The sequence below is a fragment of the Drosophila rhopaloa genome, unplaced genomic scaffold, assembly GCF_018152115.1.
Source record: "Drosophila rhopaloa isolate 14029-0021.01 unplaced genomic scaffold, ASM1815211v1 contig_3, whole genome shotgun sequence".
Classification (NCBI taxonomy): domain Eukaryota; kingdom Metazoa; phylum Arthropoda; class Insecta; order Diptera; family Drosophilidae; genus Drosophila; species Drosophila rhopaloa.
Genome location: NW_025335123.1, coordinates 25,335,009 through 25,358,866, shown reverse-complemented (window position 1 = coordinate 25,358,866; position 23,858 = coordinate 25,335,009). Strand labels below are relative to the sequence as shown.

General features: G+C 41.7%; 1 protein-coding gene and 1 long non-coding RNA gene across 6 annotated transcripts; one reads left to right on the top strand and one right to left on the bottom strand.

The window, feature by feature from the left end:
* The first annotated feature begins 431 nt into the window (after window positions 1-431).
* On the top strand, window positions 432-23,701 carry LOC108046878 (tyrosine-protein phosphatase corkscrew). 5 transcript variants are annotated; one of them, XM_017126828.2, is made up of 11 exons: window positions 432-618; window positions 1,230-1,417; window positions 1,521-1,647; window positions 16,100-16,262; window positions 16,979-17,158; window positions 17,241-17,358; window positions 17,788-18,734; window positions 18,807-18,897; window positions 19,024-19,213; window positions 19,276-19,781; window positions 19,862-23,701. In XM_017126828.2, the coding sequence occupies exons 1-11, from the start codon at window positions 605-607 to the stop codon at window positions 19,957-19,959; spliced, it is 2,622 nt and encodes an 873-aa protein (XP_016982317.1). In that variant the 5' UTR covers window positions 432-604; the 3' UTR covers window positions 19,960-23,701. The 5 variants fall into 5 exon arrangements, with proteins under 5 accessions (XP_016982317.1, XP_016982316.1, XP_016982314.1 ...); XM_017126827.2 differs by having other exon boundaries at window positions 19,276-23,701; XM_017126825.2 differs by lacking the exons at window positions 432-618; window positions 1,230-1,417; window positions 1,521-1,647 and adding an exon at window positions 9,331-10,330.
* On the bottom strand, window positions 13,940-15,533 carry LOC108046882. Its single transcript, XR_001769401.2, has 3 exons — window positions 15,055-15,533; window positions 14,824-14,982; window positions 13,940-14,761 (listed from the first exon to the last, which is right to left on the bottom strand). It is a non-coding gene; the product is annotated as an uncharacterized LOC108046882 (long non-coding RNA).
* Window positions 23,702-23,858: the final 157 nt, after the last annotated feature.

Here is a 23,858-nt window from a genome sequence, read left to right as displayed (position 1 = left end):
TGCGGTTATATTAACGGTAGGGTATTTAAAAATCGATAACATGAATAGTTTGTTTACTATTTATTTTATTTTGAATTGATGTACCAGCAATGTGATGAGATCATTTAAACCATTAATTGACTTGACCGAATATTATTATATAAAAATATATCAGATATCAAAAGTCAGCAACATAAAATTAATGAAACCAAATCGGTGAACTGTAAATGGGTTTAAGTTTTTGAGAACTTTTTAAAACGAAAAAATATGTAAAGAGTGTAGTGGTTTTTTTCAGTATATTTGGCATTTTGTACCGCAAACTGGCAACCATGTGGCGGGGATTCGTGTTTCCAACTTACAGAGTTTTCACCGTACTATCTGGTTGGTTTTAGTCACCGCTAGTCGTTTACCCATGATCTACACCGATTCTCGCTGGCATTTTCCTGGTTTTTTTCTCAGACTCGCCTGGCCACACCGCACTGCCCAGTAAAAAAATAGTTTTTTTTTTTGTATCCAACCAACCAACTGTAAAAATAAGTTTAAACAAAGCATCTACATATAAGTTTCATTTTTTTCCGTTAAGTGTCACCATTATTTATTTTTTAAGTGTGCATTCAATAAGAAAATGTCATCGCGAAGGTAAATCCAATAGGAAATACGACAATGTACCGCACACACACGCACGCAGTCGCACACACATGCACACACACACACGCTCCGCTCCCAACTGGGCTATTTACATATGTATAAGTAGATACAAAAGCAAAGGCAGGGTGAAAAAAAAGAAAAACAGAAACAAAAAAAAACTGTTGAGATAAAAAGTGCAACAAAGTGACAAACGAAGGAACCAAAGAGCGGATGCAACAAAACCGTTACTTCTCGCTGCTACAGCTGTTGTCCACCGAGTAATCAGTGCGGGAACCAGTGGCAGTTAACTTTAAAACTATAAAATACCATGCTACTGTTGACCAAAAACTACAGATACTTTACTATCGAAAACTACACAGATACTACAATTTACCAATGCCCACCGAGTACCCAGTCCAGTAACTAGTGACACTCGACCCAACACATTCCTTTGCTTTTGCACCTAGCACCATTGACCACCCAGTAAACAGCCCGGGAAGTAGTGACAGTGCACCCAAAACTACACAGATACATTACTATTGCCTACCGAGTTATCAGTAGTATTGTCCACCGAGTAACTAGTTCAGTAACTAGACATATGTATCTATATCCCCCCTCCGCAGATGGTTCCACCCAACGATATCTGGCATCGAAGCTGAGAAATTGCTGCAGGAGCAGGGATTCGACGGCTCCTTCCTCGCCCGCCTCTCCTCCTCGAATCCGGGCGCCTTCACGCTTTCCGTGCGCCGCGGCAACGAGGTGACCCACATTAAAATCCAAAATAATGGCGACTTCTTTGATCTCTATGGCGGTGAGTGATTACCCCCTTCCCCCGCTTGGTCGTTTGATCATCACCAATTCACCAGAATGAATCTAAATCTGAATCTGAACCTGAACCCCCCTTCGTTTTGCAGGTGAAAAGTTCGCCACACTGCCGGAACTGGTACAATACTACATGGAGAATGGCGAGCTGAAGGAGAAGAATGGCCAGGCCATCGAGCTGAAACAGCCGCTGATCTGTGCCGAGCCCACCACGGAAAGGTGAGTTCCGGATCGGTTGGATCGTATGATATATAGGAGCGGGCTTGGGAACCCTTAATAGATGGCATGCTACTTACCCCGACATATCCCAGAATGCTGTATTACTTCCACTTAGATGCAGTTTATCTACTTCGTGATGATGACATTGTTAAGAAGATCCCAATATATGACTGATATTTTAGAATGATCTGCGTTCTGTAAACAGATATAATTTATTTCAATTAGGAGAGCCTTGAATTATTCTTTTGAAATACATAAATTGTTACAATAGTCAATAGCTTTTCGGTGTACATTTTTTTGGCAAATGTAATTTATCAGATTGATGTAATACATTTTTATACAATATCCTAAATATATCCCGTTCCCTTGGAACTGGGTCACCAGCAAAACGACCAACCTGTTCTTATGAAATTCCATGACCTACATTAGTTCCCCTCCGCTGTGTCCAAGGATGAATCGTATTTGTTTGCTTTCGGCTCGGATTTATTATTATTAAACGGTGTTTACAAACGATCTTGTGTGAGCACTTTAAAGACCAAACATCAGATTCAAGCAGTTCGCTTATCAGGCTTTCCCTAATCGTTATCGATGTCTGGAAATTGGGTTTATTAATTGGGGCAGGGCCGCATTTCGCATCCCTTGTCACATTTCTCCTGCTTCCCGCAAACAGCTGTTCTTATTTTGTGCAAGCGGTGCAAACTCATAAAATTATGTTGGTAAACATTTGATTTGTTTACACAAAGACATCAGATCGAGCGCATATGGCTGATTGTAGATTTAGGGTACTATGAATTTGGGGGAAGCTTCGAAACCTGATTATAGTAGATTATTTTGAAATTGTAGTATACACAATGACTCTTTTTAACTACCTTCCTACTTCCGTTTAGTATACCTCAACGAGTTGTAGACTCGAACTCCTTAATATATAGATGCCTGAGAATTAATATTTACAAATAAGCTTGCTTGGATTGTTTCACAAAAAATTAAATTACTACTAAATAACTTGTTATAGTCTCTCAAAAAACTTGAAGCGAAGATACATACTTATATACATACTTATAAATATTTTATTTGACGGTATTACAATATACAGTTCACATTTATAAATACCTGCATTACTTGGCAGTCTGTTGAATAAATAATAGTAAACGTAATAGGCTGCCGTTTAGTGGATTTAATGAACATACTATGTATTTTGATCCATTTGAAATCGTAATATATATATTATAAGTATTATAAGTACCTATATGTATCATAAAGAATCAGGCGGAGGCACTTGAAGCTTTGTTCCCCCCAACTCGTCTTTTATTTTGGATTATTTTCAATTCGCTGAGCTGGGCTTTGTGGCTTAATTTCAAGACGAGATGAAATTTGTGGGTGAATAATTTCTAATTCCACTTAAATCGGACACCCACACACCTGTTGCTCACGCAGGCACCCACACCCGCAAAAGCAGTGACCATACAAGCAGTGCATTGTCTTTGTTGTTATTGTTATATTGGCTTTTACAACCCACACGCGCAAAATATTTTCCTTATTTATTGTATTTCTGCTTATTAATATTTTTTATACCCGCTGTCTACCCAGGCCATCAAATATTTTACGGCTCCCCGCTCTTTTCTTTCTTCTTTCTTGTTTGTCGCCTTGTCTCGTTTTTTATTATCGCTTCTGCTTTTTGTTTTGCTTCGTGCGGTGCATTTTCCGCATCCTAACGGGTCAGCCACCTCAACTGGGCACGCCCACCGACGCCCCCGTCTAAATTTGGTCGGGCACTTGAGAGAAATATAACCCAACTGGAATTTTGAAACTTAACGGTGATACGTGTGCGTAATTACAGTTGCGGATGAAATATTGGTATAATAATAATAACGCATGCTGATAATAACATGCTGGTATTTTTAAAAACTATCATATACTTCTTTTAGAAAATAATAAATTAACAGAAAGAAAGAATGTGAAATTGGATGCTTTTTTTCTTTTACTGAATTAGAAAAATCACAGATCGTTTATTCTTTTGAAGGCACAGCAAATACTATTTAAATATATATACATATATATAGTATTTTGACCGCATCTGTTCATTACTGACGTTTGAGTCAACCCTTCTCTAACCTCCAATCTGGTTTCCCAGCCCCAACACTAACCACTTATCCTTGACTGAAGCTCGTGACGTTTTTGTTTTTTTCTTCGATTCTGGTTTATTTTTAAAGCCCCTCGATCCGAGCTTCGTTTATTTTTAGCCTAAGAAGGTGTTGTATGGGTTATAATCGAACTGCGAGTCGCAAAATTCATTTGATCCGCGGTGACGTCAAACAAGGGTTGGGATCGATCGGATGCAATCATAATTATATTTTTAGGGGTTGGTTAGGGGGTGATTTAAATTAAGGTTGAGAACGTCAGTCGTCCGAAAAGTGGGTTTATTATGGACTGTGGAAAATTTACGCGGTCAGTTTATTTATAAATCGATTCGTTTGGCTTCTGTTGGGTTTTATAAGTCAATGTAATATGCATACAATGGGACTCATTAGTTCCAACTATGGTTTTGCAATCTCCGTAAAACATCGGGAATTTCTATTGAACTGGTTGAGGGTACATGTATATTTCATGCTCGTTGGATTATTTAAAGAAAAGGCAAAACTATTTAAAGAAACTCCAGGAGAGTTATTTCTTTGAGTCAAAGAAAAAACCCATCCCAACTCCAACTTTCTTGAATAATACATATATCTAGAACAATTTCTCGCGTCTGAAAATTCCTGCAGAGGAATGTGAAAGATGCCGGTAGGAATGTGTTTGCCTTGTGGGAACCACACTCGCTGAATTGCCAAGACATTCTACAACCTTCTCTTACCCAATTTTCCCGCGACATTTCACCATTCGATTGCATTCCCATTTCTATTTCTCAACGCTGATCTTGACCTTTGATCGAGTCGGAGCTGCGATTGGAGTGCAACCGAATTGCAAATCACTCCGTGTAATGCGGCTAGGTTATTTTTGTTTGCTTACCTGCCCACTTAATCGTTGCAATTAAAGACGATAATTGTTAATTGCTTTAGTTTCGCGCACTTTCTTCCTCTGCTCTGCCGATCTGTCGAGGAGCAAAACAAATCTGACATTCGCCAATTAAGCTTTCGAATTGTTTGTGTTGGATAATGTATAATGGATAATGCCCACCTACCCCACAGGCACTTCAGCCCCAGATCTCCACCCTTCGCCCTTGCCCATTCATCACACTCTCGAGTGCCTGAAATGCTAAATGCTTTCAATTTTCGCCATTAAGACAAGCCTACAAATGGTTTATAAATTATGCCGTGCACGTAGCTAAAGCTATAGCTGTATCTGTATCTGTATCTGTACCCGTATCCGTATCTGTATCTAAGGCATCAGCCGTAACAGCAGCAGCAATAAATGTCTATAGAAGGGTACACGGAAAGAAAATATTCACATTTGAGATCATAATTAATTTAATTCATACCTTACACAGTTTTCAGTGAATTGTGAAGGTTTGTAAAAGAAACGTTTTCCTATTATTAATGATTTTTCTATAGTTATTAAATAACCCCTTCAAAATAATATTAATTTAAAATTGAAATTTCGGTCTAAATGTTGTTCTCTGTGCATATTCGCAAATGAAATGAATTGTGCATACACGCACATGGATGAGTATCCATATGCATGTATTTGGCTGCAGGTACTTTACCGCCCCCGATCGTGTCATCTGTCACATACTCCACAAACTGTTGACTCGTCGTCCCCCAAAGAATTTTATCCACTATATGGGCCCATCATTCCATCAACACATCCCCCGGGCAAACAGCATCGCCAGTTGCACCCGATCAAGCTGTCAGCCTCTAAGAGGACGCTCTGATTATATAACATAGCATAGTAATACAGGCACAACTGTACCGCTCTAGAGATCCGCCCTGAAGTGCCTGTCAAACCGAACCCAACTAGACCTACTGCTTATATAATACCCGTCTAATTCTCGTACATTGATCGTACTTTAATTGTCGACATCAAATATAAATCGCTCAACTAAATCAAAACGCATCCGAGATCAGCTGAGGATCTGTGGATTTGCTGATCACGATTATCACCTCTAATCAAACACTACACAATTAAAGTTTAAAGGCAGATGCTTAATGGTAGTAATGTTCAAGAAAGGTGATTAATAAAACCTTTCTATTATCCACTATAATTAAGTGATCAGTCAATTACAGTTGACCCAATGATATTTAGTTATAAAAAAATTCCATCTCTATTATAATTAACCAGAAACTAATAGCTCCGAATGTGCATTCCCCTTGTAAATCCCATGAACTAAATTAAATTTTAAACGCACGTATACAAAAGTACGCAAATCGAGATGATCGGTCATTATATTTGGTATCCTAAACTGCCCAGCACACGACAATTTAAAGCGCCCGGCACGAACCGAACAAACGTCCGTCCAGCAATTATTTATTCAGGTAAATCCCTCGCCAAAAACCTCACCAAAACAAAGAGCCACAAAGAAAACGAGGAGAGATTCGAGACAATAAATGGGGATATGGGATTCGTCGATTCGTCGGAACGCAAAGAAAATCGAAATTGTTGGGGCCAACGAACCGACCGAATATTCTTCCCCAAACCAAAAGGAAAAACTTTTCCGCCATTAAACGGCTAACAGCTCGTGAGTCCCCGGCTATTTGTGGAACGGGAGAGCTGATCTGGTTGCAAAAAACAGTGTTACATGGAGATCTCACGTAGCATTCCATCTAATAATATAAATTACAACGATGATCGTAAATCTCGGGAGATATTTTCGGCTAGTACAGCATGGAAAATACGGAGTAATATCATAAATCTCAGCAGAAATAGGGAAACCCACATAGCAACAAGTAAAAACTGGGATTGTCTCTCCAACCTTTGACAAAGGTAATCGCCTATAAATAGAACACGAGACTTATTTTACGGAAGTTAACTTGTTTCTGTATTAATCGAACTAATCATGTAATATAGGTGTATAAATATTAAATAATAACCCAACCTCTAGTTGAAAAAAACAGACACTTGATTAGTATTTCCGATGGAATGAGCAAGAAAATTCTTAAACTATCGTTTTCTTAAATCAATCTTATATATGAATCATATTTAAAATAGGCTGTCTCATTGTTAGCAACTTATTTTTTAGCTGACTAATACTACGATTTTACACACGCCCAATGACAGTTTATGTTTATGATTTGTAAATTATTTGCAAATAATTTAAGTAGTTCTCCTAATTGGCTTTCTCCGTCGTTTCTTGTTTCCCCCCTTTTGGATAGGGCCTCAAGGTATTCAGTTCGAAATTTATTATATAGCCAGCTGACAAACGCCCGATATTATGGCCCATAAACTATATTTGCGAAAACAAAAGGCTTTGGCGAGCGCCGCAAAAAGTTCTGTTGGTTTTTGGCTGATTTAGTGAGAATTCAATTGTCGACTGGCTAACCCATTTCGGGGGTTGTCCACGCTTCACCCATGGATTCGGCTTGGACTTCGGCGACTTCAGTCCTCGGCTTCCATCCCGGGATCTCGATCTCGAACCCAAAACCGAATTAGGAATGGCAAACAATCAATGGTCGGCTCATAGTTGTGTGTATGGCATATTAAGTACGCCTTCCCCTCCGATGAAACAACAAATTATTAACAATAAATTATGTTTATTTCTGGCCCACTCCCCATCGCCCCTGCAAATGGTTTTGGTTGTGCCCAAATACGATTTCGGGATAGCCAAGGTCGCAGAGCTCTGGAATGGGGCATGGTTGTCGGGGCAGATCAAGTTTATTTCTGGGTTGGGCACCCACTATTTTGCAGTCTCTCATTGTGCAAGTGATGCCTGAACTCGTAATCATTCTACAGATAAGGTAAACAAGTTGTAAAAATGACTGGTTGAACCCCAAATTCATATTATTTGATTAGCTAAATCTTAATTTGTTCTCTCTTACAAGAAACTTAAACTTTCGATCTTCTTAGACTTAATGTTGCAATTAGCTAAACATATAAATACATCTTTAATCTTCTCTTCTCACTTTCACTTCACTGGATTGCATTGATTAATATTCTTAACTGACATTCCACTCCGCACAAAGGCCCGCATGTGGTTTTCCATCGGATCTGGTCCATATGGCATGGGACATCCTGTTTGCATTGGTGCATGCAAATCTAAAGGGGTTTTCCCCATCTGATTTATGCTTTTTTGTATCAATTTGGATGCATTTTCAATTGAGTGGACTTTAAATGTGGTTTTGGGATCGAGTTTTAGTTGGGTTCTAGCGAAAAACCAATGACGAAATGTAGGAAAAAAATAAACAGTTTGTCACCGGGGGGAGGTATGCGTATGGTAGTTAAGTGTTCCTAAGATCGCAGTTCGCAGGCAGTCGCACGTCTGTCGATTCTGTTGTGTTGGCCGAAAAAAAAAGTATTCTGCGCACGTTCGCTCCTCTGACGTCTGCGCCTGCGCTGTAAGAGAGCTTTGGCACTACTCGCTTCTAGCTCCCACCTACCCACCTGCCCACCACCTGCCCCGCTGCCACCCAACTCCTTGCCTAGATGGCCGCCACAATTGTTGCTGTGCGGTTTCAGTTTCATTTCCGGTGGCAGGCAACGTTCGGCGCTTAAAGCGCTTTTTATATTTGTTTTTTTTTTCTTACAAGACAACAACACACACTCATATCACGAAATGACCATTTTCGGATTGGAATTAATTTTCTGTGTGTTTGCTTTTCGAAATGTATATGATTCGGATTCTGATTGCGATGAAATCGGTGATTCATCCAGGAGTACAGTCATTACTCACAAGAATAGAGAGGGTTCAATTTTCATAGCCTGGCACTATCTCTGAATTGTAAATATGAATAGAAAAGTGAAAAGTAAAAGTGTCGCTGAATTAGAATTAAGTAAAAGCTTAAGTCTAAGGTCAAACTTTCAAGAAGGACACCTAATTGGTGGCGCCCAACGAGGGTCCGAGCAGTTTAGGGAGCCTGCAACAGGAGGCAATGCAAGCAGTGCACACACCCACTGCCGATCAATGCGTCGAGTAACGTCTTCCGTTTTTCGTTTTTTGTTGTGCCTTCTGGCTCGCTGACAGTAAATTAAGGCCATAAACAAAAACCCCCTGACCCACGAGACCGGCAGGAAGGGTTAACCAGAGCGGTGGATGGATTTAAAAACAAAAAGCGCCGTCCCCAGCCAGACAAGATTCATTCATTCCCCAGCGCTTAGAACACCACCAGTCCACAGCCCCCAACGGAGACGGAGAGATATAGCCACTGAGAGAGCGGAAGAATCAGAGAAGCAGAGAGAAGCCGCGCTGAGACGACGTCAAGAATCCGAATTTGAATCTGAATCCGAGGCAAAAAGCTTCAGACCCGGCAGCAGGCGCTTCATTCTCGAGTTGCGGTCCAACGGGTTAGCAGCTCAGCTCAGCTCTCAAGCAGAGCGGCAAGCAGTTCAGTTCGCTATTTTTTACGCCCAACGAGTTTTTTGTTTTCAAAATCCAAGCCGCGAAAATTATGCCTTCGGCCACATTTGTCCTGGAGCATTTGATGGCGGCACAAACGCGTCTCAACGAGCAGGCTGCATCACCAGCAGAGGTCAAAACCACCAGTTCAACCAGCACCACCACCTGCACCACCGGCACCACTAGCACCACCAGCACCACCGTGGCTAAAGCCGTCAAAGTCAAGTCGTATGAGAAGAAACTGTTGTTGGCTCTCAAGAAAATTGTGCAATAATAAACGAATGCGGGGTAAACAACACTCTATTTGACAAACTATAGACACATTTCACCTTAATCGAGCTGACTAAGATCAATAAAAAAGCAAACAGAAAAGCAAAACAAACAGCAAACAAGAATTCTAGCTTTTGTGTTTTCAGTGTGTGCGTTCGTTGTGTAGTGTGTGTGTGTGGGCAAGTTGTTACATAAAAACAAAAAGTAATATATATAAAAAAACCCACCAAGACGCATTTTTCCACGGCGGAATACTACCATCTAAGTTTTTTGTTTTGGTGTGTGCGAGAAAACGAGAGTGAAGAAAATGCTGTTCAACAAATGCCTCGAAAAGTTGTCCAGCTCGCTGGGCAATGTGGTCAATCACAAGTTGCAAGAGAAACAAGTCTACAATAATAATAATAATAATAATAACAACACTAGTAGTATAAACAACAATGCGTACAACAAGCAGCGCAATTTTGAGTACGAACGAGCCATACAGGCGCACTACGGAAGCAAGGGAAAGCGGTCGGAGGAGCGGGAGAGGAGCGGAAAGTTCAGGGCCGCCAAGGGTCAAAAGTCGAGGGGCAGTCCGCCGCAGACACCAGATGCCCAGGAGACGGCCTGCAAGAACTGCATGACCCACGACGAGCTGGCCCAGATCATAAAGGGCGTGGCCAAGAGCACCGGGCAGAGCAATCATCAGAACAATCGCCTGAACCGCAGTCGACGTCCCTTGTCCGCCCAGCCCTCTGCCGCCGCATCCGCCTCCACGTCCACCGAATCGCTGCACCGGCTCACTCCCAGTCCCCAGGCTGGCTCCTATCCGGCCACGCCCACCTCCTGGTCAGCCACCCCGCCCCAATTCCCGACAGCCTTCGGCGGAGCCAGCTGCTCCACCAGCACCCTGGCCCTCCTGGCCAACATGCGGTTCCAGCTCCATGGCTACACGTAAGTTCGGACCACCCACCTCAAAAATAATAATCAAATCATGCTGACAAAAAACTTCAATGAAACGTAATTAACTGATTTGGGGCGCGTGCGAAATTAAACGTTAATTGTTAAAAAAGTGCGAGTTATTAATTCGTTTGGCTGCAAATTAAATGATACCCTGCAAAGAGTGTAGATATGGGATATGACTAAAGGGGTTTGCATCGATAGTTCAAAATAGCAATGTAATAAGCTTTTTTCTTTTGGCCTTTCAATATGCGATCAAAACACAAGAATCAATGAGAAGAACCATAGCAATCTGTCCGATCAGCAGATAATTTAAATATAATTATCATTCGCCGTGTTTGTCAGTCACATGTCGTAGAGTAGCAATCGATTCGAGAGAAGTCTGGAGCCAATCTGGTGCCCATTAGCATTAACCCTAATAAGGCAGGCAATCACTGGCAAAACAAAACAAAAACAGCACAACACAAATTGTCATGTGTTCAAAATTGCCACGCAAAATGGGTAAATATTTACGCAAAGCATTCGACAACAAAAACAAGCGATCGTGCGGAGGAAAAAGTCGTAAATTGACGTTCTAATATGAATGAATGCCCCGTCAAGTGAAGGGGGAAATGGAATGGAATGGACCTGCTTAGATTGCCACTCAAATATTGTATTTCACTCCCCCCCACACAATTAACCCATTGTCAGGCACAACATTTCGATATTGATTTTTACATTTAGACCTAAAGATTGAGTTGTGGGTGAGGGAGATACACATCTAGATTGCCAAGTGGAATTACGCACTTGTAGAGTTCGTCGAAACATCCACTGCAGGCATCGCAATCGTATCTTGGTCCACTGCCAGATCGGATTATCTCTTCACTCTCCTCCGGAATGTTTACCCATGTCTGCCGTCCACATTCCCCAAAGATTCCATCCCACTCCCCATCCGATCTCCGTGTTTATCTCCGCGGCTTGTGCCATGTGCCGTCTGTTTGTTTGTGTGGGCTGTCCCCGTCTTAGAAGTCTCGATTCGCACATCTCCCCAGAATATTTACATATATCTGCTGGAGCATCATGTCCCATAAATTATCTTTGACTTTTAGTTGAGCTTGAATTGGCACTATAGACAGTTTTCAGTTTTGGTTGGTTATTTATGTTGATGTTTATCGGAATTGATTCATTTCAGGTGAATGTGTTGATTGGCTTGCTGAGTTGATCTATGGGAGTTTTGCCCTCGGGTGGTAATAATTAATTGGCCTCTAATTTATGCTAAACCCTTTTGAAATATTCTTTAGTACCATGACAACTGAAGGTCTTTATTTGGTCTCAAAGTGGGTAACATTCTTGGAATTTATTATAATTCAAATTTACAACAAGTTTAGAAAATTAAGTACCTCGTAAATTATAGTAATTATGTTTGGCTATAGCATCCTATATTGTTTTTAAAAGGATCTTTTCTCTTGCTACAATCTTTGTTCTTATCCCATTAAAACCATTTCCACATTATCATTATACGTATGTCATATCAAATGATCTGCGAATGATTTGCCAATAGCGATTTCCGGTGCTCGGATCGAGTCACGCGTCTGTCACTTGTCACTTCACTAGGTCAACAATGGGGGAAGTCCCTCCTCCTGCCCCCCAAATCTCCCTTTCTCCCCGCGATCCCCTCACTATTTATCTCCCGCTATTTTTGTTTTTCTTTGCCATATTGCTGATAAACGATTTATGAAATCGCATTTCTCGTAATGACTTTCGAGCGCTGCCTTCTGTTTTGCATATTTCCGTTTTTTCCATTGCACAACCGTGTGCTGTTGCTGCTGATCAAATAAAAACACTTTAATTTGTGCAAATTCATGCAGCCAACCGACTTAAAGATGCTCTCTGTGGAAAGTCCCAACTGCAACGGGGAAAAACTCCACGGAAAATGTACGAAAATGTATGGTCAATACTCTTATTTGCATCTTTTTTTTATAACTAATTATTTGAATCCTTCTAACAAGCATAGATTTCAATTACAATTATAAGCTAGCTTCAAATACATGTTCATGCTTTGACTAGAATGTACTTTATCGGACTATCTGATTCCTTAACTAAGCAGTGACCTAGCTGGTGAGTGGGTGTTTAGGGTATGGAGAAGCAGTTCATTGAATAGCTTTTCGAGTTGAGCAGTTAATTAATTGAAGGCCTCACTCCCTGATTCCGCGCCCCCTTCGTAGCCCCCATAACACCCGTTTCGCTGCCGCCTTTCCAGGTGCGTTGGCACACAAAAAAATAAATAAACCTGTGACAAACGAAACGATTAAAAACACTCGGGCATCCATACATGTACACACATGCATGTAAATCTGTTTGTTGACCTTAGGCGGCGCTTTCTTGAATGGCGCGCAGCTTCAGCTTCAACTTCCTTCGTATGTAAATATATCACATTCGTATTCGCGGCTGCTGCTGTAAGTGTAACTGTAAATGATGCAAAAAGTTGTGAAATTTTCACTGACGTACTCCGCACCGGAGGTAATACTTCTGTTGATATTTTTGTCCGCTGCGATTAATCCCACCCCCCGCCCACCCAGTCTGCCCGATTTAAATCAAGGAGAGGGTGGAAGGGAAAGCAGTAAGAGTAATTTGTGTTGTGTTATATTATCGTCACAGTGCTAAATTTAAAGATCAACAGCGAAATATGGGTGGAGACAACAACGTTTGGCAGAATGACACAAAGGATATGAGAGTTATGATGGATGTGGGATGTGGGGTGCGATAATTGTTAAGTTCAACTTGATTTCACGGGGTCAGACGACAGAGGGCGAGGCGTCCCCGAATTCGGACAATCTTTGCTTCGATGGTCGCAAATAAACGATCGGCTAAATAATACGCAAATGTGCTAATAGATGTGGTCCGAAAACTGTGAATTGTCTTATGCAAATATCGCGAGAACCTTTCCACACACAAAAGTGTACGAGCTATATGTTGAATCATCGCAAAGAATGCGCAGTTCGTAAATATTATCCATCTGCTTAAACGGAAATAGCTTCTTTTTAAATTTGTTGTTTACTCATAAATAGTTAGAGCTAAAGAAACATTAAATTAAGGAAGTCCTAGCTACGAAAGTTCCATTCTAAATTGAAATGAAAAGGCATATATTGTATGATACCTTTTTAAACCAGCTACACTGCTTTTGGCAAGCAGTTCATAAGCTTTTGATACGATTCAAGCTGTGTATTCCGGCCTACGTGCAAGCAAGCAGTGTGCAAAAGCGCAGACCCGCTTGTAATAGATTTTTAACTTCCGTTTTGCTAAAAATAAACCTATAAAACTCATTCTTATCACTCCCAACCGATCGGGTTCGAGCCACCTTGAATCTGTAACAGGTTGAAAAACAGACAGCATTGAAATGCACGACTGTGTGTGGCTCTAATGTAATGTTAATTGTTTCTACATGAATTTCTATTAATAGCCAGGCCAACGGCACACACAATCGCACGCGGAAGATGAATTGATTTGGCTGGCTAAAACTCAATCAATATATGATATATGTACACAGAAAAACTTGTTAATAAATATCATAAGCACAACAAAATTAATTCTCTCTTAAAGAAGAGAGAGAAATGATCATGGAGATATAACTTATTGCAACAAGGAGAACAACTGGTATAGGAAAAACTTATCAAATATAATTAGTTGTCTTTAAATGCAAGACTTTTTGTTTTCTGTGTAGGGGGATATCCGGGGGAACTGAGCTCTTAGCACCTCTATGCTGTCGCATACATTATACATGAGTGTTTAGCCACCCATATTCTCCCGTTCTCGATGACATATTTTATGATATCTATGACCCCAGAGGCACTAAATTGAAACCGGCTTAAGGACAACTCAATGTTGTCAATTGTTTTCTAGATTTTGCTCGAATTCCGTATCTTTTTATTTTTTTTTGTTTGCTTGGTGGCGACGAACTCGAAAGCGGGCTAAAAGATGGACAATACAACAGCAGCACATGGTCGATAATGGCATTCAAAGCAAGTTTTTTAAGTTAGTGTTATTTATGCAAAATAGTTGGAGGGAGGTAAGACGAAACAAAACAAAACCAATGAACTATAAGCCAACAACAGTGGGAGGTGTGCGAATCGAAGTGCGAAATTCGTTGACAAATAGATCTTATTACTTGAACATATCGCATGCGAAACCCTTAAATTATATCGAGAGCTAAAAAGTGAAACTTTGAAAATAATTACGGGGCGCCTGTAATTAAAGCTTAAAAACTGCATGTCTATTGGAATTTAAAACGTTTTTTGGGGTGGTATGCAATTGAAAAAGCAATAATTCTTAGTTTTAAGCTTAGTTTTGCCGCGTTTTAAATCCTTAATGAACTGCATCCAGTCAAAGTTAGATGGTATCGTTGAGAGCCTCTTGCAACCGCTGCTTATTCACACGGACACACATAATCTGAAATTAGAATTTAGATCATTTATTTAGTGAATTAATTTATAATAATATAATCTACATACCTTGAGAGATCCTTGATTCTAAATTCTGGTGTATAATCTATGTCAAATTAATCAACTGGAGCCCCTCCTCAGGTAACGCACACTCACACTTTCGGACATCCGAGTAATCCGATTTCTAAATCGTAATTTTTGGCTAGAATTTTGGGAGTTGTAATTTCCCTGGGAGATCAAAAAATTAACAAAGACAACTGTACATTTGGTCATCATTACATTAACATTATATGGACTTACCAAATGTTATGTTATTGTTGATTATTAATTGTTGAGTGTTACATGGATCTAATCTAACATTTACCAAGAGTTCTGTTTCAATGTTGACTGTTAATTGAACATTGTTGATTTTGGAAGTGCGTCGATTGTGAGCACAGCCTTTTGTCTCATTATTTTTGATCAAGTGCAAAATTTGCAGTCATATTCATACTAATCGAAAGCTAAAAAGGCATCCTAAGGTTCATCGAAATCGAAATATAGAATATTAAGTTTTTGTAACAGCTGCAAGCTTGCTTCGCTTCTTGTTTCTATGTCACATCGCTAAATGCAATTGCGATTGCCATGGCGATGACAATCTCAAGTCTGTCAACCCAACTAAGCTGAGCAGGCCAGACGGGTCGACTTATAAGTCCCGGGCCTCAAGTAGCTGGCTTCGATTCGACTTGCGCTTTTCCACACGGCGTATGCGTGTTGTTGCCACCACTGCTGTTGTTATTGCCATTGTCGCCTTGCATTTGACTGTTTTCTTCGAACTTTTGCTGGTGTGTGCTTGAATACGTATTTTACAGTAAGGCATCGGGAATAAATGCCTTAAAATTTATAAATGTTAGAAAAACCTTTTTGGATTCTAAAGGTAAACAAATATTACCAAAGTCATTCATATATTTTGAAACATTTTGAAGCTATTATGACTATAAGACTTTAAAAGGTTACGTCCATAGCATATCTACTGTACCTAAATTCGCTTTGTATTTGCGCTGCCTGGTTCCTACTCGTAATTGTTGTTGCTTTTTGGTTGGTATTGCGGTTGCTGTTGTTGCAGTTTTAGTTGTTTTTACTGGTGTTGTTGTTGTTGTTGGCACTAGTATTTTGCGCTTTTGCGCGCTTCTCGTATAGTTTGTAATTGCATTTTGAGCGCACACGTAGTCGTCAGTCGAGCACTCAGTCATTCAGTCAGTAAATCGCCCAGTTCGTTCAGTGGATGCGCCATCGATCGGTAGATACACATACATATGCTAATGCCGTACTAATGATTATCCTGAAATTTGTTGTTATCCCATTGCAGATGGTTTCATGGCAATCTTTCTGGCAAGGAAGCGGAAAAATTGATCCTGGATCGTGGCAAGAATGGTTCTTTTCTCGTCCGTGAATCTCAGAGCAAGCCTGGCGATTTTGTCCTATCCGTGCGGACGGACGATAAAGTAACGCATGTCATGATTCGATGGCAGGTATGTTGAATATGTAACCACCCAATCACCCAACTAACCAGATATAACACCCCACCTTTCGGAGGGTGCAAAATGCAAATGCAAATCGATGGCAGTACAGCAACAAAGTCGCACTGCCCATAAAGTTCCTCATCGCGCGACCTTGGCTCTATACTCGAGTCATATGTGCATTTATTAACTGTGCTGTGTTGCCCGTGGCTAAAACTATACAGTGTAAACTCTTTAAGTTCGATTGTTTCTTGGTATTTCAAACAAAATAGTGTTCGGTTTTATACAAATAGATTTAAATCTTTAATCACTGTAAAACTCCAATTTAAAATCAATAACCTTAAACTTTTCAATGTTTCGACTGTATCGAGTGATGACTGTAAAATTCAAATGCTTGACTGCTTTGCCTTGGGACATGCCAACTGCTTGCAGGAGCTTCAACCGGGTCAAGCAGTGCAGTTCCAGTTTCAACGTAATTCCCCAAAACCATTTTTCCACCATTACTATAAATTTAGCAGTGTTCGCGGTTTTTGCGGTTTGCGGTTGCAATTATGCCATTTACATGTCTAGCTGGCCTTTTTCCCATTTGACATTGCAGTCACGTTTCGATTTTATTAGCTAATCTCTTGACGCTCCATCGAACTCGACCCCCTCCACGTGCCCCGCATAATAATGCCCCTTGACCATTGTTATAGTACTAATCCCCAACCGAAATCCCCCGATTGCAGGACAAGAAGTACGACGTCGGCGGCGGTGAATCGTTTGCCACCCTTTCGGAACTGATCGAGCACTACAAGCGTAATCCCATGGTGGAGACGTGTGGAACCGTGGTGCACCTGCGGCAACCCTTCAACGCCACGCGAATCACGGCGGCCGGAATCAATGCTCGGGTGGAACAGCTGGTCAAGGTGAGTCCCCCTTCCATGGTTGATTGGGTGACGCAATGCCCCCCTCTTGGGTATACTAATCCGGAGCTTATCCCAATTTCAGGGAGGCTTCTGGGAGGAGTTCGAGTCGCTGCAGCAGGACAGTCGGGATACCTTCTCGCGCAACGAAGGCTACAAGCCGGAGAACCGGTTGAAGAACCGCTACCGCAACATATTGCCATGTGAGTATAACAGTATAGTATATATATAACATTCCGAATCCAATAATACTTCCATTACCCCCGGTAAACACAAGGGATTACTCCTCTACAGTCTAATGCCAATCATTTATTCAATGTCTTTCATAATTTATATAATCAAGTTTTGTGGACTAAATATGGATGTTATATAAAAATTGCATAAACAATCTTGCAATCTATAAGTAAGAAATTAATAATTGACTGTTTTTTAATCAAGTCAAAGTAATCTCTAGAGGTTTTTAAACCGTTTGAAATGGGGTTCTTAAAGAAGGCTACGATTGACTTTTGGCCACATAGGATATATCATACGCACCCCCCATTTAGATGTACAAACCGCATATTTCTGCTCAATCTGCATGCCTAATTAAATCCAATTTCTAATCTAATTCTAATTCCCACTCTGTTTCCCAGACGACCACACGCGCGTGAAGCTGCTGGACGTGGAGAACAGCGTGGCCGGGGCAGAGTACATCAATGCCAACTACATACGCCTGCCCACCGACGGCGACCTGTACAACATGAGCAGCTCGTCGGAGAGCCTGAACAGCTCGGTGCCCTCGTGCCCCGCCTGCACGGCGGCCCAGACCCAGCGGAACTGCTCCAGCTGCCAGGTGCTGAACAAGACGTGCGTGCAGTGCGCCGTGAAGAGCGCCACGCTGCCGTACAGCAACTGTGCCACCTGCAGCCGCAAGTCGGACTCGCTGAGCAAGCACAAGCGCAGCGAGTCCTCGGCCTCGTCCTCGCCCTCCTCCGGCTACGGCTCCTCGGCAGCCAGCGGAGTGAGCAGCGTCAACGGACCGGGCACACCCACCAATCTCACGGGCGGCACAGCCGGCTGTCTGGCTGGCTTATTGAAGAAGCACTCGAGTGATTCATCCTACGTACCGGGATCGGGATCAGTAACTGGAGCTGGAGTCGGATCCATGTCGATGGCCGAGCGGGAGCGCGAGATGTTCAAGACGTACATCGCCACCCAGGGCTGCCTGCTCACGCCGCAGGTGAACACGGTGACGGACTTCTGGAACATGGTCTGGCAGGAGAACACGCGGGTGATCGTGATGACCACCAAGGAGTACGAGCGCGGCAAGGAGAAGTGCGCCCGCTACTGGCCGGACGAGGGCAAGGCGGAGCAGTTCGGCCAGGCGCGGATACAGTGCGTCTCGGAGAACTCGACCAGCGACTACACGCTGCGCGAGTTCCTCGTCTCGTGGCGGGATCAGCCGGCGCGCCGCATCTTCCACTACCACTTCCAGGTGTGGCCGGACCACGGAGTGCCCGCCGATCCGGGCTGTGTGCTCAACTTCCTGCAGGACGTCAACACGCGACAGAGTCAGCTGGCCCAGGCGGGCGAGAAACCGGTATGTGTGATCGAAACCCCAAAGCTTGATAGCTCGATAACTAAACACGCCTCTCTATTCCCCCATGTTCAGGGTCCCATCTGCGTGCACTGCTCGGCGGGCATCGGACGCACTGGCACCTTCATAGTGATCGACATGATCCTTGACCAGATCGTGCGCAATGGTAAGTTATAGTATATGAATATAAAAAACCAAAAACAGAGCTAAGAGTAGTTTGCAAAAACAAAGCAAACACCAACACTACTTAAACAATATTCAAAACCCCCCTTTTTTATGCGTTTCTACCCAGGATTGGATACCGAAATCGACATCCAGCGCACTATTCAGATGGTCCGCTCGCAACGTTCCGGCCTCGTGCAAACGGAGGCGCAGTACAAGTTCGTCTACTATGCGGTGCAGCACTACATCCAGACCCTGATCGCCCGCAAGCGGGCCGAGGAGCAGAGCCTGCAGGTTGGCCGCGAGTACACCAATATAAAGTGAGTGTGGAATGTGATTATCGGGAACGCGTGTTCTAACTGCTTTCGTCACCGACTTTCAGGTACACGGGCGAGATTGGCAACGATTCACAAAGATCTCCATTACCACCAGCAATTTCTAGCATAAGTTTAGTACCAAGTAAGACGCCACTGACGCCGCCGTCGGCGGACTCGGGCATTGGGATGGACCTGGGCCTGGGCGTGGGCATGGGCATGGGCATGGTCATGGGCGTGGGCAACAAGCATGCTTCGAAGCAGCAGCCGCCTTTACCGGTGGTCAACTGCAACAACAATAACAACGGCAGCGGCAATAGCGTTAGGAGCTGCAACAACGGCAGCAGCAGCAGCAGCAGCAACAGCCACAGCAGCAGCAGCAACGGCAGCAGCAGCAACAGCAGCAATGGCAACAGCCACTTCAACGCCCTGCTGGGTGGCATCGGTTTTGGGCCGGGCGGCAATGCGCGCAAGTCGAACTTTTACAGCGACTCGCTGAAGCAGCAACAGCAGCTGCAACAGCAGCAGCAGCAACAGCAGCGCGAGGAGCAGGCGAATGCTCCGGCAGGAGCAGGTAAGATGCAGCAGCCGGCGCCGCCGCTGCGACCGCGCCCCGGCATACTCAAGTTGCTCACCAGTCCCGTCATCTTTCAGCAAAATACAAAAACATTCCCAAAGACATGATCGGCCTGCGACCGCCGAGCCATGCGCCTGCGCTGCCGCCGCCGCCGACACCGCCGCGCAAAACATGACAAATGAATTTCTAAGTCGCGACGCCAAGCCACGCCACGCCCCCCTGACACACGCCCCCTAAAACCCACCACCCCCACACACGCACACAGGCCACAAGTGGATTTCATTTATTATGTCACCCTACCACACCCCCCGAAAAAACCCCCAACCCAGAACCCTTGACTATGTTTTACTGTTGTACCACGTTCTACGTTCTACGTTTTTTTTTTTATTAATTGTAATCTATATAATTTTTGTAATTGTGTGTAATGCTTAGTTGTATGTCATTGTCTCGCTTTATGTTGTAAGTGTTCCCTGCACACGCAAAGCAGTAACCCCACCATCCCGAAACCCACACCCCAGGCATATTTATGTACTAGTTTTTTAGGAACCCCCGAACCGGAAGTTTAGGATACAATCTGGGCGGAACTGCAGCAGATCCGCCAAAAAGAAACACACATTTTTAGGAGAATCGCAGCCACGACATGATTAGGACCCGTTCCCAGTTCAATATTCACTTTTTCGAATATTATTCGCCTCAGATTTGAAATTTTATGTATGCCTAAAGAGTTTATCTTATTTCCAATTTTGCGAGGTTGAAATTGTAAGTATTTTATTTTTCGGAAATTCGGAAACATTGGTTTTTTTTTACCAGAAACACTGAGTTGAATCATAATTTAACTTTAATATCAATCGGATAACTGTTGGCGGAATTTGAGTTCATTTTTCAATTCAATTCATTGGTTTTAAGCCAGAAAAGGTATATTCAAAAATAAATAAATTTGAAATGGAAACGGGTAACCGGTTGGAGTGTAGAAGATGAAAAAGCAAATGCAAATCAAGTTTTTAGTGTTGTAAGTGTTGACAAAATCGGAGGAGGAGAAGTTAGAGGAGTAACTAATGCAGTAAGCACGTAACGATAATGATACAAAAAGCGTTGATTGTGATTCGAGTGACAGCGAGAACAGTAACAGAAGCAGAAGCAACAGCAGATGAGAACAGAGGCGAACGAGATCAGAATAGGACAGCAGAGACGCCAACCGAACAGAACAGAACAGAACAGATGAGAAGAGAACAGATTAGAGGTAAAAACAAAAAGCTAAGAAGCGCTTAAGCGTGTCGTCCCTAGGATAAGAAAACTAAGATTACAGCTCGACAGGTCCAGATCTATATCTCTAGCAGCCAATCTCTAATTTCCCCTTCCCCCCGTTTGCCCCGTTGCCCCGTTAATTTAGTGATTGTATGTGTATGTTCTTAATCGTATATTGATGATTATTTATAACGTTTGCCCATTGTGTTACATTTTAAATGATCGAAAAAATTGTATTTACAAATTTATAACTAGAAATTATACATTAATTGTGTGTCTGTGTCTCTCTATCCCTTTCTCTCCGCCCCAGTCTCCCCATTTCTCTCTCTCACTCTCTCTTTCTGTGTATGTGCGAGTGTGTTCTTTGACTAAGTTTATTATTTCAAACGCTGAAGCGGAATCAAACTATATGCAATATTTATGCACAGTACCTTGGGCGCTGCAAAAAAAACAAAAAAAAAACCATCTGCTAAATCAAAAATATACAATATACAGGAAGAAATAACTCAATATCAGCAGCAGCAAATTAAATACCATTTAGATTACTGTGCAAATCTAAGTAATATATTTAAAATATACCTTTATTTTATCTTATTTTACCTTATGCTTTTGTAAGTGCTTTAAATTGTTATTCATCTTGATCTTGCAAACAAACAAAAAACAAAAAAAGAAAAACGAATACAAAACTAAAAACAACACAAATTATATTTGTATTTATACATAAAAAATAAAACATTTTATATGCGATACACGAAAATAAGCACCTTATATTTTATTTTCTTTGCATGTTTGTTGATCGCTTTGCTTTTTTGGTTTCTAAAGTACGTTATATTACAACAGATCCTCAACGAACTGAAACAATAGCCCGAACACTTAGAAACTTAGCCTTATATCGATCGAAATGCCTCGACCAAGACGAAACCATAAACATTGAAGCGCAGAAATGGGGGAGCCATATCCCGTGTCTCTCAGTTAGAACAATAAGTACTCATGTGTTCACTCCCACCACCCACTCGAACCTGAATCTGAATCTGAACTGACCCCCGACCCTCGCCCCACGATCTTCCACCCACCATCTAAGCACCAACGGGTGACCCCAATCGGACGACGACCGTGAGTGTAAGTGCGTGATCTAGTACTTTATATAGTTAGCCTATAATACGATAATTCAAATGGAATAAGTCGAAGCCTGGCTTCGACTGGGCGGCGACCTAGTGGCCCCCAAAAACGAAGGTGAATCTGTATGTGAATCCCGCTGGGGATACGATTTGTTTTGATCTTGATCTTGAAACGCGGGGCAAGCCCAGCCCCACAATTATCGTGTTGAATTTTTCTATAGCATATAGAAAGAGGTGGAAATCGGAAAACGGACATGGAGAGCGCAGTCCCCAGGAGTAGCTGGCGGAGGAAGAGAAGAATGCCAAAGCACAAAATAAAGCCAACACGCAACAAAACACCAATAGGCCTCATCGAAGACATCAGACCATCAGAAACACTTTGAAACAACGATGTTACGATCAATAAGAATGAACCTAAATCAAAATAACGACGTGGATATTGACGAGGAAAGAGGAGAACCAAACACCAAAAAAAACCAAGAGCAAGGAAACGCTTTAAACTTAATTAATTCTAAAATTGTATCTAGGCGATATCGAAATGTAAGCCATACACCAACTATCCATAGTAGAAAACAAACACCAAAACAAATTGCTTAAGTGACTTACTTTAGATAACGATATTCGCGGGTAGGACCTCAGCCCCCAGAAACCTCGGACCTCAACCGATTTCCCACAACCGAATCGAACCCCAAAAGCCACCACCCTCACCCTCCCCCTCCCACATGTACGTCTGTAAGGTAACCAAACCACACGATGCAACCTCACCCCGTGTTCATAGTCCGATGAGAAGTTGTTCGATTTATAGTGAAACCTCGGTGCGGTTTCGATGTTGCAAGAATAAAAACAAATAGAGACGACGTTTTCTTTGTTCAAATGTTGCCAATTTGCTTAATACAAGTGTTATAGTACCATATACCATATGGAGTATGAATAATATATATTTAGAGACGAATTACATCGCAGTACTCTGTGACTTTTCCATTGAATCCGAAAAAAAAACGAAAAGCAAATATATATCTATATACAAAAAGCAACTAAAAAGTAGTTATCTTTGCATATGAAATATTAACCGACCTACGAGCATTAGATATATCTGTAGAATACTGCGAATATTGTTGAAGAATGACGATTAAATTGGAACTATAGGTAACAATCCAGAACAAAAGGTAAACAAGCCCACGACGAAACGCGATAAACGCAATAAACCACGTTTTCTTAGCTCTAGATCTTAAGATAAACAAATTAATTAAACGCAACAAAGCGATTGTGAAAATCGAGACAAAAGTCAACACCAAATAAATTATAGACAAAACTAAATCGTTGCAATGTTGAAGCAAATCTATATGTAAATCAATCTGCAAACGCTAAACAAACGTAACAAACATAAAAACTTAAATACAGCCACAAAATATTATTGCGAAATTAAATCGAAACCTTAAGGCATAGCTGTTCGAAACATTATACCGAAAATAACAATATTGAAGATATATTCAACATTTTTATGTGTCTGCATATTTGAAAGAAAAAGATAATAAATAACCTTTCCAAAACGTATTATTTTTATTACTTTTGACTTTTAAGATGGGATTACGGTAAGATTTATTTGATTGTTTGAAATTAAAAATTATATATTTTCCAAAAAATAATAAACATTAATCAAAAAAACTGAATAGTTACAAAATAATTCTTATAAAACCCGGGGAGCCATTAA

What these genes read in the sequence shown, in the direction of transcription:
- LOC108046878 (XM_017126824.2), top strand. Translation starts at nt 9,705, where the DNA reads ATGCTGTTCAACAAATGCCTCGAAAAGTTGTCCAGCTCGCTGGGCAAT. An exon ending in ATGTCATGATTCGATGGCAG is followed by an intron (nt 16,263 to 16,978) that starts GTATGTTGAATA and finishes CCCCGATTGCAG; the next exon opens with GACAAGAAGTACGACGTCGG. An exon ending in CCCAGGCGGGCGAGAAACCG is followed by an intron (nt 18,735 to 18,806) that starts GTATGTGTGATC and finishes CCCCATGTTCAG; the next exon opens with GGTCCCATCTGCGTGCACTG.